Below are 14,837 nucleotides of genomic sequence, written 5' to 3'. Positions count from 1 at the left end.
AGCAATGAAATCGGACTGAGCCAAGAGATCAGATGGATCTACCTTATTGAGGGAAATATGACTGGAATAATAACCCACTTTATGTGAGGCTAAAATTAGTAAAATAAGTAACTTACAAGACTAGGGATGTAATGGCACATAAGCATGCTTCCTCTGTACCAAAATACCCATATATTAATTTTTGCTAAGTATAGCAACGTAGTGGTGAGTTGGCATGGGTTTTCAGGTTACTTGGCTATGAATGCTATTATATCGATCTGTATTGATAGTAAGCCTTTACTAAGATCGTACTTACTAGGTGTGTGACTTGCTGGGCATTTAGACTACTGACGTGACTAACATGCCTTATTTCACCTTTAATTACAGTAACAGTTCCATAACATATAAAAGCATTGACCCTTGAAGCCTCTCCCAGCCGAGCTGACTCAGTGACTGAACAGGCGCCTTTACAACCAAATGTGTGGAAAGAGGCTGACAATGGTGTCCTTACAGATTGCACATACTTGCCTGACCGTAAGCACAATTAGAAATCCAGCATTGTATATTCTGATGCATATTCTGACCGCTCACTCATTTCCAAGTCAATCCAGACTTGATTGCCCTGCACCTGATAAGACATGACATGACCCTACAAGAGGTAAAGATGTGTTTTAGGCTTAAATCAATTCTTCAGACTCAAAAAATATGCAAGCAAATAAGCAATGGATATATTGACTATGATTGAAGTGTTAATGAAGTCAAACATCGATAGTGTTGTTATGTCTTGGTGTGTGCTCATCGTCTTGTCCTTGGACCCACATCCTGCCTTCTGTCCCTCATGGGGATGCAATAACCCTCAGAGAATGGAGCTGAAAGAGAAGGTAAACACAGTGGATGCAAGTGAGCAGGAGCAATCAACAAATGATGTGACGTCATCTGAGGATTCCAATGGAAGACTTCTGTTGGTCAGGGTGTGGGGTCGGCACCGCACTGCTTTTCTATCTCCTCCAGTCTGCAGTCATCTCTAGAATCTCTCCATTAAAGAGATAGGGAGGTATATTTCTCTCCTTATTGATATGGATTTTCTCCATATAATCTAGCTTTATCAGTTCTGTATATTAGCTAGTTACTGAAAATAACTATACCTAAAAAAAGCAATACTCAAATCCCCATCTGAGCATTTATCCACTCGAGCAAATGAGTTTTCTCTCTCAACTCTTGTTCTACACACCATATATAATACAAAACCCATTTAGAGTGCAGTGGTGCTTTGTTAAGGCTTATCAAGACATAACTCTGGTATAGTCCTAGTATTCCTCTCTCCATGCGTGAGAGAAGCCTAGTAGCTGCACATTTCACACAATGAGCTGTTTGTAACTCAAAGACAACAAACACGTCTTTTGATCAATCCATGAGGAGTGGGGGCTTTCCAGCCTCCGTCGTATTTCGGTTAACACTGCCACAGTAACATTTGTTCACCAAAGCGATTTGGTAGTCACTCATTCTCTGTTCTTTCTGTTTCTTTATCACTCATTTCATGAGTCTCCAATTGGATCCAGACAAGATTTCTCTTTTTTTGTCCTGATATCCCCTTCAACACAATATTTGTTGTACGTTATAATAAAAACAAAGAAGCTGAAGGAAATGAAAGAACATGCAATGCATAGGCTCTAGTCACACTAAGATAGTAAAAAGAGGGCAGCATGATTGAGAGAATACAGGCAACTTGTATTACTAAAGACTTGCAGTAGAGGGATATAGGCCAATTGTTAAAACCGTAACTCCTGTTACACACAGCAAGCAAACATAAACAAGAGGGCAAGGTTAGCTCAGTGTGTGTGTGTGGTAACAAAATCGGGTTAATGTTTGAAGAGGAAGTGGCAGTAGGACTAATATGCATGCACAGACCCTGCCATGACTGAGGCCCGTTCTGCTGCTCCTATATGCACTGTTTTTATTGTTATTTTGCAGTGGCTGTGCTTTTGGCTCTTTCATGATCCCTGTTGTACAGCAATCATCTGGTCAAGAAAAAGATCATTGATTTTTTTACCATCAATACCTCAAATACAGTGCTTTACAGATGGTTCTAATGAATGCTATTGCTTTATAGTTTTAAAAGGCAACATATAGGGCCCTATTTTAACGGTCTGAAACGCAAGTGGGAAGCGCAAAGCGCAAGTAGCTTTGTGGGCGGTTCTACGGCGCTATCGCTATTTTACAGGTGGATAAATGATACTTGCGTCGCGGCGCAAGTGTCAAAAGGGTTGGTCTGAAGCAGCCTAGTTACCCGTAGGTGTGGTTTACCGTGGTAAAGTTGGTTTTATATTGGACGTTGGATATTCGACACATTCGAAAAATCTATTTAGCACTGGCTTTGATGTACGAATTTGTGTCTAACCAACTTAGATGTGTTATTACAAGGCCTATCTATGTAAAGCAAAAAAATGTTTTACAAAAAAAAGAACTTTTGATTTTATATCATTTTTAATGTTGATAAATGCTTTAAAACGATTATGTACTATTACAATTTACTTACCCTTTTCAAAACACAGAGGGTGAACTCAGCTAACTGCCCTACACATAACACAAAGCATATTCTCTAAAAAAAAACACCCTTTCATCTTATATAATTTTTTAATGTTAAATGCTATAAATCTATTATGCGGCTTGACCTTTTGACCTACACATGTCAAAACACGTGTGATGAACCCATCTAACTGCCCCACACATAACACAAAGCTTATTTTTTCCAAAAACCCACCTTTTGATTTTATACTATTTTTTTAATGTTAAAAAAGGCTATAAATCTATTATGCGGCTTGACCTTTTGACCTACCCATATCAAAACATACCTGTGACCTATGCTATATAAGTTTGCGTGCAAAAAATGTAGGCAGGCTATACTTTTTATAAACACTAAGTAATTTAATGATGCTGTGTGTGTGTGTGTGTGAGCTGCAGGCTGCTTGGAAACATGCGCACTGACCAACTTGAGTAACTGTTGCGACAGGCCTGCTATTATAGTAGTAAGATTATGTGAAACAAGCAACATGTTTATCAAACATGTGCCCAAAGGGAACAGACAAGGTAGGTCAAAAGGTCAAGCCGCATAATAGATTTATAGCCCTTTTTAACATTAAAAAAATAGTATAAAATCAAAAGGTGGTATTTTGGAAAAAATAAGCTTTGTGTTATGTGTGGGGCAGTTAGCTGAGTTCACCAGATGTGTTTTGATATGGGTAGGTCAAAAGGTCAAGCCGCATAATAGATTTATAGCTTTTTCTGAGATTAAAAAATATATATAAAATCAAAGGGTAGGTGTTTTGAGAAAATAAGCTTTGTGTTATGTGTGGGGAAGTTAGATGGGTTCACCAGATGTGTTTTGATATGGGTAGGTCAAAAGGTCAAGCCGCATAATAGATTTATAGCCTTTTTTAACATTACATTTTTTTATAAAATCAAATGGTGTTTTTTTTTTAAAGAAATAAGCTTTGTTTTACATAGGTAGGCCTTGTATTAACACATCTAAGTTGGTTTGACACAAATTCGTCCATCGAAGCCAGTGCTAAATAGATTTTTCGAATGTGTCGAATATCCAACGTCCAATATAAAACTAACTTTACCACGTGTGTGTTGGGCGTAACGTCCAACAAACCAATGAGAGTGCCAGCTCCCATCCCCTTTAAGAGCCATGAGCGCATTTGAATCGGACGAGTTGATATTTTGACAGCGCGTCTGCAGTCTCCGATGAGACAGATGCACATGAATTTCAAACTGCAAATGGCTCAGTTTATTGCCAAATAATATGACCTAATTCACACATGGAATAAGGGGTTTTCTTCCACGACTTCAGAAATACTGAGTCCTCAAATAGATTTCGGCAAAGAAAACGTATATGATATAACATATGATATGCGGTAACTGTGGTTCTATTTAATGATATACGCAATACATTATAAACATTGTTTCTTATCAGTATTGTATGCTATCCTAATATGCATGTGTCCCCGCGGTAATAGACATTGCCATTGATTGTATTATGCGTTACGTGTTTAGTTTGCGTGTGCTTAAACAGAGCACACACGCGCGCCCGCATTCATTCATTCTTTTTAACACTCACTCGCGGTAAAACAATGTTTTTCACGATCAAATACTCATCAATCCTAAAAGTTATGGGCATGTAGTCCTACACGATGTCTCTGTCAAGAAAATATGTGTTTGCAGTGTACGGTGTTTGCAGATGCATTGATTTAAAAGTACAACTTATTACCGCTGCATCAGCTGTTCTTTCCCAAATAATTTACCAAGAATGTGCGGCTAGGTAGATGGGAGAAGCAAAGTGTATGCGCGAGGTGCACAAGCAATCCATATGCATCGCATGCGCATGTATGCATGCGCCCTTAAAATAGCATCTGAACAACGCGCCACTGACTTTAAACCAGGTATTTCCTGGTCAGTAGCGCAATGGTATTCAGAAACGGCAAAATACCGTTTGCGCCAGAACACGCCTCCTCCTTCCGCCGAACCGCCCCTTGGCCTTGGGGCGCAAGATCAATCCCTAATTTACCGGCGAGTGGCGGTGGTGGGAAAAGAACGCTCTGCGCCAGTTGTAAACTAGCAACGACACATGCGCCAGTGACTAAGTCACTTGCGCCGGATGCAAGATAGGGCCCATAGTGTCATAAAAGGTGCAATCCTGTAAAACTGGAATTAGAACAAGGCTACATAATACGCTTAGAAATGCTGAAATAGGGTACAGTCAACCACAGCCGCCTACATCTTTGTATATTCTGTATCAGTATCAAGGTCTGTGTTCAGCTCTAGGACAGAAGTGTTCTGTAATAAGTAGCAGTGTAATAGGAGACAGGTGTAGGTAGTAAGTTAACTCAGGTCACACTGCTTAGTTCTACTAACTTCCTAGGTTGCCATCAATACATTTCTAAACATTTTTAGTGAGTGTCACTTTTTACACTACTGGAGGAAAGGGACTGAGAAGTAAACAATACAACAAAAGACCATCAACCAGAAAAATAAATACAGTCTAATTAGAATTCATGAGTTACCATGAGTGAAACATTCAGTAATGAAACAGTTTGGAGAAAGCCTAAGGGAGAATTTGTGGTTCTTCTAAAGTTGTCAGACTGGTTTTCAACGTGCTGAAGTGAAGCTCTCGCAATTCTGCCACAGCAAGAACATACAATAAGCCGAAAACAATGTTATTTGTTCCCCTTTGATTCCATGACTGCTACCCTCCCTTCCTCCACATTTTTTGCATTTAGATATGTGTGTATATCAGAGGTAGGAGTTCAAACGGTGTTTGAATACAGAGGAACGTGCATCCGTATGAAATGAACACACATTAAAGCCAGCCCTGCAAAGATCAAGCTTGCTCGGGGCGAGTCGTCGGTGACAACGCCTTTTCTGGGCGGCCATTGAAACCAGGGTTTCTGTGGTGGACTTTTATGTTCCTCATAATGAGACCACGCTAGTAGGCAAATCAGGACTGCATTGTGTTTTCACCTTTCAGCGAGCAGACACCTTTTACATGGATTCACCTGTATTTGGTTTCTATATTCTCCAAGGGGCAGCAGACCAATAGACTGGCAGGATCCTGTCCCATATGCAACACTTTGTACTGATTTCTAAAGACACATCTGTCACTTTAAGGATATGAATGTGGGGAAGAAGAAAGTTCAATGTTTGGCAAACAATGCACTTTTATCTAGTGGAACCAGTATGATCCAGTTGGAAGCTTCAAAACAGCCTAGACTTCTTTAGCAACATGATTTACTGTGGATGAATACCATGTTCTATGTGACATTTTGTGCTACTTATTAATGTGTAATATCGAGACAGTACTAAGTAATAACAGTATTTGACAATGTTACCCTCACAAAGAAGTGTTGCATCAAATTAATCTTTTTAATTTCAACATGCAGGGTTGGTCCCTTGTAATGGGTATGATACATATCGTAATATAAATGGTTCCTTTACATCATATGTCATATATTTGATAATTAAATGAGGCCTTTATCTTCAGACTTTTCAGTTGATATATTTCTTTCAAAAACGTATATTTTTCCCATACCTAACACAAGATATCCATCCTTTGCTCGAATTAATACTTATTACTTAATAAAGAATTTCAGCCAATCAGAAACAAGCACATTGGTTTACAATCTCCTCTCACCAAAGGCTCTGAAGCTATTCTTTTGAAAACCTCATGTTCACAGACGCACAAACGAAACACAAACTCAAGCAATTGCACACATGCACACAATCTCAAGCATACACACAATTGCATACACACACACACACACACACACACACACACACACACACACACATACATACACACACACACACACACACACACACACACACACACACAATAAGTGGGGTGGTGACCTGGTTTCAGACTGTGTGTACCAAGGAGTGGGTGCGATCATTGTCTGGTGTATGTGTTCTCTGATTATATCTGATTACCTCTGGGATCGGGTAACTGTTCACACCGAGCATATATAAAGCCTGGGTCTCACCGCTGGCTGACACACATCTTCCCACCGATACCTGGACATCGGACAGAAGAGAAACATATACTACCCACAGAAATCATGGTAGGTTTCTGAAATCAGCCTTCATACTTCATACTGCTTCTATACTTACTAGCTTTCTTACTGTGTGCAGCTGTGTGCAACTATTGTATGCCAATCAAACATTTAATATCCATTTATTATCTCAAGGCCTATCCAATTTGCATACAATAGTGATACAGTTGTGTTTATCCTTTTGAATTCGATTTTAAGCATACAGAAACATTTCAATGGTATCAATACTCGCATACCTCCCAAACCTGAGAGGGTACCCCTTTCGTTGCATTACTTTTTTTTAATGTTCAAATTGGGGATATCCCTGGTCAAACAGCAGAGCTGAGCTATACCCCTCCCTCCCTGTAGCGTGAGTGCATATCCATCCACGTGGGCCAAGCTGGGACACAAATTGGCAATGCCTGCTGGGAGCTGTACTGCCTGGAGCACGGCATCCAGCCCGACGGCCAGGTTCCCAACGGCAAGACCATCGGTTCAGCAGACGACTCCTTCAACACCTTCTTCAGCGAGACGGCGGCCGGGAAGCACGTCCCTAGGGCCATCTTTGTGGACCTGGAGCCCACCGTGATTGGTGAGTCACACATTGCTGCTCGTCAACTGTCTAGCACACCTGCACATACAATTACTGTTCCCATTTTTGCATTAATCAGTATTCCACCTGGGTTGAGACTTTTCAGTAATCTAGTTAAACAATTGTGTATGAACTTTAAAAAATAAGAAAAACAGGTTTGATTTGTTGGCGTTCAATACGCAGACACAGATTTGTATAGCCTACAAAAACAATGTCTCTGTAGATGAGGTGCGTACAGGAACCTACCGCCAGCTCTTCCACCCCGAGCAGCTTATCACTGGGAAAGAGGACGCAGCCAACAACTACGCCCGCGGCCACTACACCATCGGCAAGGAGATCATCGACATTGTGCTGGACAGGACTCGCAAACTGGTGAGCCTCCTCCTAATGATGACCAACAAGACCAAACGCCAGTTAGATCTGCTACTGAGAGCTTTTCAGTTGGCCACATTTTACATAATGTGCATGATTTTTTTTCAATTGCAGTTGTGCTAACTCAACTATGACTTTCATGTCATAGGCCGATCAGTGCACTGGCCTCCAGGGCTTCCTGATCTTCCACTCCTTCGGTGGAGGCACAGGCTCTGGCTTCACCTCCCTGCTGATGGAGCGTCTTTCTGTTGATTACGGAAAGAAATCCAAGCTTGAGTTTGCCATCTACCCAGCGCCCCAGGTGTCCACAGCTGTAGTGGAGCCCTACAACTCCATCTTGACCACCCACACCACCCTGGAACACTCGGACTGTGCCTTCATGGTGGACAATGAAGCCATCTTTGACATCTGCCGCAGGAACCTCGACATCGAACGTCCATCCTACACCAACCTCAACAGGCTCATTGGTCAGATCGTGTCCTCAATCACCGCCTCACTTCGCTTCGATGGTGCCCTGAACGTCGACCTGACAGAGTTCCAGACCAACTTGGTGCCCTACCCTCGTATCCACTTCCCATTGGCCACCTATGCTCCAGTCATCTCCTCGGAGAAGGCCTACCACGAGCAGCTCTCTGTGTCAGAGATCACCAACGCCTGCTTTGAGCCAGCCAACCAGATGGTGAAATGTGATCCTCGTCATGGTAAATACATGGCCTGCTGTCTGCTGTACCGAGGTGACGTGGTGCCTAAAGACGTGAACTCCGCCATCGCTGCCATCAAGACCAAGAGATCCATCCAGTTTGTGGACTGGTGTCCCACAGGCTTCAAGGTTGGCATCAACTACCAACCACCAACTGTGGTTCCAGGAGGAGATCTGGCCAAGGTCCAGAGGGCCGTGTGCATGCTGAGCAACACCACTGCCATTGCTGAAGCCTGGGCTCGTCTTGACCACAAGTTTGACCTGATGTACGCCAAGAGGGCCTTTGTCCACTGGTATGTTGGGGAGGGCATGGAGGAAGGAGAGTTCTCAGAGGCAAGAGAAGACATGGCCGCTCTGGAGAAAGATTATGAAGAGGTTGGCACTGACAGCATTGAGGAAGATGAGGGAGATGAGTTCTGAACTCCTTCAATTGGTCTTTCTAAACATGTTCCTTCTAATTAAATAATTACTTAACAAATAGAGGGTGGCCAATAAATGTGGTTGAGTGTTGAATGACGAGGACACGTCAGTAGATTAAAGTAATCCATCATATTAACATCATATTTAGAGGTTCAAGTCTAAATCTGTCCGAAAGTTCTATATTATTGGTGTAGAGCTATCTCTTTTTCATTTAAACCTATAATAAAATAAATAAATACGAAAACAAATTAATAAAAATAATCTTTTTATTATATTCTTTTTGGAGGATCATTGGGAAATACATTATCAAACGTGTTCATATTGAGATATGTTTTGAGACGATAGGAGACGGCCATGGTGCCCCTCCCCCATGTCCCCTAATGGAACGCCCGGTATGAAAGGACTCCTGTGTACGTTCAACATACCATTCAGCTGTTCATGAGCCAGAGCCAGAGATTTAGAGAGGCGGAGAGAGATAAGGGGGAGAGGGAGAGAGATAGTGATGGAGAAGGGGAGGGAAGAGATCAACCCAGTATCCCGGAAGAGCATCCAGCAACGGACCCTACAGAGGGACAGAAGGGGATCGGCCAGGGGAAGGGAGGGGTAAAAAGAGATTAAGTGAGCGAGAGACAAACAAAGAGGGTGGGGGGGAAATAGGGCGAGGTTACTGGCTGACTTGCTGACTGCGGTTGTTTTTCTATTATGCTCTGTCACACACTTGCCTGCAGCAACAATATAAACCCTATTGTCCACGACTGGCCCACTGAAATAGGGCCAACTGATCAGTTATTAAACACTGTATATAGTTAATTATCAAACATTATTTAAATAAGCTATTTGAAGAACCTTTTGCATAATAGAGTACAGTTTCTCCCTTGGAAAATGTCTTTGCTCGATATAAAAGCTTTATCACACCTCTTCTCAATAATCTAAAGTTACTGTCAGAGGTATTTATTTGTCTGTTGATCCTTAAATCATCATCTTATGCAGACACTGAGCAACAAAGAGTTGTGTTTGGAGTTGTGGACACATGCACAGACTGAGCTGTAGGAATTCTATAGATATATTTTCTATATACGTATGTGCTCATCCTGGATGAGAAAGAACTGTCTACCAAAGCGTGTTAGGAATAGGACTACTGTGTGTGTGTGTGTGTGTGTGTGTGTGTGTGTGTGTGTGTGTGTGTGTGTGTGTGTGTGTGTGTGTGTGTGTGTGTGTGTGTGTGTGTGTGTGTGGCTTCTGGTCTCTTGCTTTGTATGCAATATAACTCATTCAGGAAAACTGAGACACAGTCTTCATTAAAACGACACTTAAAGCCAAGGCAGGAAGCCACAGGGTATGTAAGGATGTCTCAGAGATTATGAGCGAGGGATGGTAAAATGCACCGAGTCAGGATGTAAGCGTCCACTGGCCCCTTCCGAGCTGGGACAGTAGGCATGCGCAATATCTGCCTGACTTTACAAGTCACACATCCATGCCATTGATAATTGCATAGATAGTAATAAAGAAAAGCAACCACTTCATAAGGTTTTATTTTCTTTGGGAGTTGACAGCATCGGGCCGGTTGTGTCAGTGAGTGACATGGAGGTTCGGCCTGTGATCCACGGCGATAGGCCTTCCCCTCCTTAGAATAATATAAAGCAAAGTGAACGCACAAAGGAATGGATTATTTTGCGATAAATATCTAACGTTCTATCTATCTATCTATCTATCTATCTATCTATCTATCTATCTATCTATCTATCTATCTATCTATCTATACATCTATCTATCTATCTATCTATCTATCTATCTATCTATCTATCTATCTATCTATCTATCTATCTATCTATACATCTATACATCTATACATCTATACATCTATCTATCTATACATCTATCTATCTATACATCTATCTAGATACTTCTATCTACATCGATCCCTATCTACATAGCGAAATTATCCATACATGAGTGCGTATGTATATAAATCCTAAATAAGAGATAATCTTGTGTTAAAGCGCAACATCTAAAATGAATGGGATGCTGCGCTCCGACCATGGACAAATTGGCTCCGACCCTACCCTGAACAACCAAGGAGGACCGCCCCCTTTAGGAAGGACCGCCCCCTTTTCACGTTCAGACCGCTGCTCCCTCTCGCCGTGGAGCTCTGCGGCTGGCCGCTGCCTCCTCCTCCTCCTCCTCCTCTGGCTCCTCCTAACCCCCCTCCTCCCGCTCCTACTCATCCCCCTTCTCTGGCTCCTCCTCTCCCTCCAGCCGCGGGGCTCTGCGGCTGGCTGCTGCCTTCTCCTCCTGCTCCTCCGCACCTCCCTCCTCTGGCTCCTCCTCTGCCGATATAAACCCGGACGCTCCTTTTCCTTCTCACTTCTGCCTTCTTCCTGAATCCTCAACGTCAGTCGAAGGGCAAGCCAAGCATACAAAATGGTGAGTAACCGCTGACGTAGTGTGGGATCTGTCCCCGCTGTCTTTTGTTCTGGAGCTCAGCTCCCTCAGCCTGTGGGTGTGGACAGACACTTCTCTGTCATCGTGGAGAAGAGCTTTTCAAATCGGTGGCCCTGTCGTCGAATTGTTAGATTGAATAGGCTTACATATATATATTTACAATATGTATACATTTATAATATATTTATGTACATAAAAAGGATTGCTTTGCTTAAATTATGCCACATCATAGAGGTTGTTAAAAATGTTATTGTGAAAATGTGTTTATCTATGATTTTTGTTTCGTTTTAAAATGTAATGACAGAAGGGTGTGGTTGCTTTGTTACAAAAGATGGCACAAGACCAGCTTGCCAGCTGCGTCCCAACCAAGTATTGGAGGATCTTGGTCACATGACCAACTTCCTGAACTAGTCTGTTTGTCACTGTTCCATCGTGTCCCATCTTACAGTTAAACAATGGGACAACTTAATTCTAAAAAAAAAGTTATGATGTTAACATACATTGTCTTTGTCTTTGAGAAAAGATGTCTCTCTTCAGTATCTGAATGGATGTGGACAATCCTGACAGTTGGGTGTGTGGGTGGGGGGGGGGGGGGGGGGGGGGGAGAGATGGATAGCGCAGACCGGAGGATAGGAGTGGTCAGGGCCCGGCCTAGCGTGACTCGGTTGGCAGCCATTTTGCAGCTGTTGGGGTTTTTCTTTGCTCAGAGAGCGAAAGGGAGCAAAAGAGAGGGAGAGGGAGCTAGAGAATGGGATAAGGGAAATCTCAGTTACACTGAATCTATGCAGCTGGACAGGATGGGGGTGGAGAGAAGGGGTTGGGCACTGGTGGGGGGGTGGAGAGGGGCAAAGGGAGAGGAGAGGGAGGAGACGCAGGATGGAGAAGGAGGGAAAGGGCAGCTCCGCCCAATAGAGTAGACCCTTAGAGCATATCTAATTTCTATGCTTTTTCAATCAAATTGTCATTTTATGAAAGTCAGTATCTTTTTACTACATTATTTTGTTTAAATCCCTTGCGATGGTGTTCACCCCAATGCAGGGTTTGAGCTGCAGACAAGGGCAGTCTGTTTAGTTATAAATGCATTTTAAACAAATCAATGCCCGTTTTAATATTGTCCAAGTCAAGTGGTTTTGCCTTTAAAATGCTAGTGAAAGTAGAACTCAGGATCCTTAGTACAGTACAAGTTTTTCTGTGCCAAGTCACCATGCGGCTGGAAAGAAAAGGGCGGAGCCATCCCAATCAGACAAAGATGTTCGATTTAATATTTGGAATATATGGCTTTGGGCAACATTGAAAAATTATCAGCCTCTGCTTTTACTTAACCTTATTTAATTTGGGTTTTTTATACAATATAATCCATAATCCAAACATTTCCTGAAAGTAAAGCCCATGCTGGCACCCGTGTATTTCATCAGACCTGACACGAGTGACTCTCTCTCCCCAGCGTGAGTGTATTTCTATGCATGTTGGCCAAGCCGGCGTCCAGATGGGCAACGCCTGCTGGGAGCTGTACTGCCTGGAGCACGGCATCCAGCCCGATGGACAGATGCCCAGCGATAAGACCCTTGGAGGGGGCGACGACTCCTTCAACACCTTCTTCAGCGAGACCGGCGCCGGGAAGCATGTCCCCAGGGCCATCTTCGTGGACCTGGAGCCCACCGTGATTGGTAAGGCCATCTGGGCGCACAATCAGCCAAAACGTGCAGACATTAGGGTGCCGTTAAACCAGGAGTCCTTTGGTAGCTAAACGGCGGCAGCCATTAGTCTTTTTTTTGTATGGATTAGATTAATGATTGAGTTTAATTGAGTGCGCTTTCCCCCTTCCAGATGAGGTGCGCACAGGAACCTACCGCCAGCTCTTCCACCCCGAGCAGCTGATCACTGGAAAGGAGGATGCAGCGAACAACTACGCCCGTGGCCACTACACCATCGGCAAGGAGATCATTGACCTGGTGCTGGACAGGACTCGCAAACTGGTGAGTTCCATCATCACTGCATCTGATCCCATGTCACACCTTTTTCAGATTCCTCTAGGACAACGTTCCAAATTTTTTTTCCTTGTGATTTGTGTCTCATTCTAGGCCGATCAGTGCACTGGCCTCCAGGGCTTCCTGATCTTCCACTCCTTCGGTGGAGGCACCGGCTCTGGTTTCACCTCCCTGCTGATGGAGCGTCTTTCTGTCGATTATGGCAAGAAATCCAAACTTGAATTTGCTGTGTACCCAGCGCCCCAGGTGTCCACAGCTGTAGTGGAGCCCTACAACTCCATCCTGACCACCCACACCACCCTGGAACACTCGGACTGTGCCTTCATGGTGGACAATGAAGCCATCTACGATATCTGCCGCAGGAACCTCGACATCGAACGTCCATCCTACACCAACCTCAACAGGCTCATTGGTCAGATCGTGTCCTCAATCACCGCCTCACTTCGCTTCGATGGTGCCCTGAACGTCGACCTGACAGAGTTCCAGACCAACTTGGTGCCCTACCCTCGTATCCACTTCCCATTGGCCACCTATGCTCCAGTCATCTCAGCAGAAAAGGCCTACCATGAGCAGCTGTCCGTTGCAGACATCACCAACGCCTGCTTTGAGCCAGCCAACCAGATGGTGAAATGTGATCCTCGCCATGGTAAATACATGGCCTGCTGTCTGCTGTACCGAGGTGACGTGGTCCCTAAAGACGTCAACTCCGCCATCGCTGCCATCAAGACCAAGAGAACCATCCAGTTTGTGGACTGGTGTCCCACAGGCTTCAAGGTTGGCATCAACTACCAACCACCAACTGTGGTTCCAGGAGGAGATCTGGCCAAGGTCCAGAGGGCCGTGTGCATGCTGAGCAACACCACTGCCATTGCTGAAGCCTGGGCTCGTCTCGACCACAAGTTTGACCTGATGTACGCCAAGAGGGCCTTTGTCCACTGGTATGTTGGGGAGGGCATGGAGGAAGGAGAGTTCTCAGAGGCCAGAGAAGACATGGCCGCTCTGGAGAAGGATTATGAAGAGGTTGGCACTGACAGCATGGGAGAAGAAGATGAAGAAGGAGAAGAGTATTAAAGGGCTAACAATGATTTCTGTGCTCTGCCATCATACATTCCAAGTTACAATGATGGTAACATATTTCTTGTTACCCTAGTAAACCACATCATAATAACCTGTGGATCTCAGCCAACAGTATTATGAATAAAACAATCGAAAGTGTCACTCCAACTGTTGATTGTGTGATTCATTTTTTTTTAGATGTATGCTAATAACATAATGCAACATTTAGATGCAGCTGATAAAAAGTAAGTTTTATTTGTCATCCATAACATGGGTTTTGAAGGTATGTGCAGAATATTTTATTTACCATGTTGGAAAGGCAAATCTAATTCATCCTTATAACAACAAAAGTTGCAAAAACAAAACCCGAATTAGTCTATAATGTGTCATTTGATTAGTAGAAGAACACACGTTATTATACAGCCCTAATGTCCTTTGTGTAGCAACTAAATGTTCCATAAACTCTGAGTGAACTTCTCCGGGAGATTTCGCAATTGTAAAATAAATGATTAGTAAGATTACTATTCCAGACACTTTGCATAACGGTATTTTACATGCATATACTGTAGTTGCAGTGAGAAGCCTTCATTAACCACCAGAGGGGAGCATCGGTCACTGAGTGGTTCACCATTTTACAGAAGATCTACATTTTTTTCGCATAAGTTTCTACTAGTTTACTAGTTTATAGTAAATGTATGTTG

The 14,837-nt window shown here is 43.2% G+C and overlaps 2 protein-coding genes across 2 annotated transcripts; both read left to right on the top strand.

Moving 5' to 3' along the window:
- Window positions 1–6,445: 6,445 nt before the first annotated feature.
- LOC132448582 (tubulin alpha chain-like) lies at window positions 6,446–8,911 on the top strand. The gene is made up of 4 exons (XM_060040006.1): window positions 6,446–6,596; window positions 6,936–7,158; window positions 7,382–7,530; window positions 7,679–8,911. The coding sequence occupies exons 1-4, from the start codon at window positions 6,594–6,596 to the stop codon at window positions 8,648–8,650; spliced, it is 1,347 nt and encodes a 448-aa protein (XP_059895989.1). The 5' UTR covers window positions 6,446–6,593; the 3' UTR covers window positions 8,651–8,911.
- Window positions 8,912–10,908: 1,997 nt separating this feature from the next.
- LOC132448581 (tubulin alpha chain) lies at window positions 10,909–14,304 on the top strand. The gene is made up of 4 exons (XM_060040005.1): window positions 10,909–11,074; window positions 12,537–12,759; window positions 12,920–13,068; window positions 13,174–14,304. Exons 1-4 carry the CDS (start codon window positions 11,072–11,074, stop codon window positions 14,149–14,151), a joined length of 1,353 nt encoding a protein of 450 aa, XP_059895988.1. The 5' UTR covers window positions 10,909–11,071; the 3' UTR covers window positions 14,152–14,304.
- The last annotated feature ends 533 nt before the right edge of the window (window positions 14,305–14,837 follow it).

This window comes from Gadus macrocephalus, chromosome 20, assembly GCF_031168955.1.
Source record: "Gadus macrocephalus chromosome 20, ASM3116895v1".
In the NCBI taxonomy this organism is placed as follows: domain Eukaryota; kingdom Metazoa; phylum Chordata; class Actinopteri; order Gadiformes; family Gadidae; genus Gadus; species Gadus macrocephalus.
Note: the sequence above shows the minus strand (reverse complement) of the source record. Positions and strands in the feature narration are given on the sequence as shown.

What these genes read in the sequence shown, in the direction of transcription:
- LOC132448582 (XM_060040006.1), top strand. An exon ending in CCTGGAGCCCACCGTGATTG is followed by an intron (nt 7,159 to 7,381) that starts GTGAGTCACACA and finishes ATGTCTCTGTAG; the next exon opens with ATGAGGTGCGTACAGGAACC. An exon ending in TGGACAGGACTCGCAAACTG is followed by an intron (nt 7,531 to 7,678) that starts GTGAGCCTCCTC and finishes TTCATGTCATAG; the next exon opens with GCCGATCAGTGCACTGGCCT.
- LOC132448581 (XM_060040005.1), top strand. An exon ending in CCTGGAGCCCACCGTGATTG is followed by an intron (nt 12,760 to 12,919) that starts GTAAGGCCATCT and finishes TCCCCCTTCCAG; the next exon opens with ATGAGGTGCGCACAGGAACC. An exon ending in TGGACAGGACTCGCAAACTG is followed by an intron (nt 13,069 to 13,173) that starts GTGAGTTCCATC and finishes GTCTCATTCTAG; the next exon opens with GCCGATCAGTGCACTGGCCT.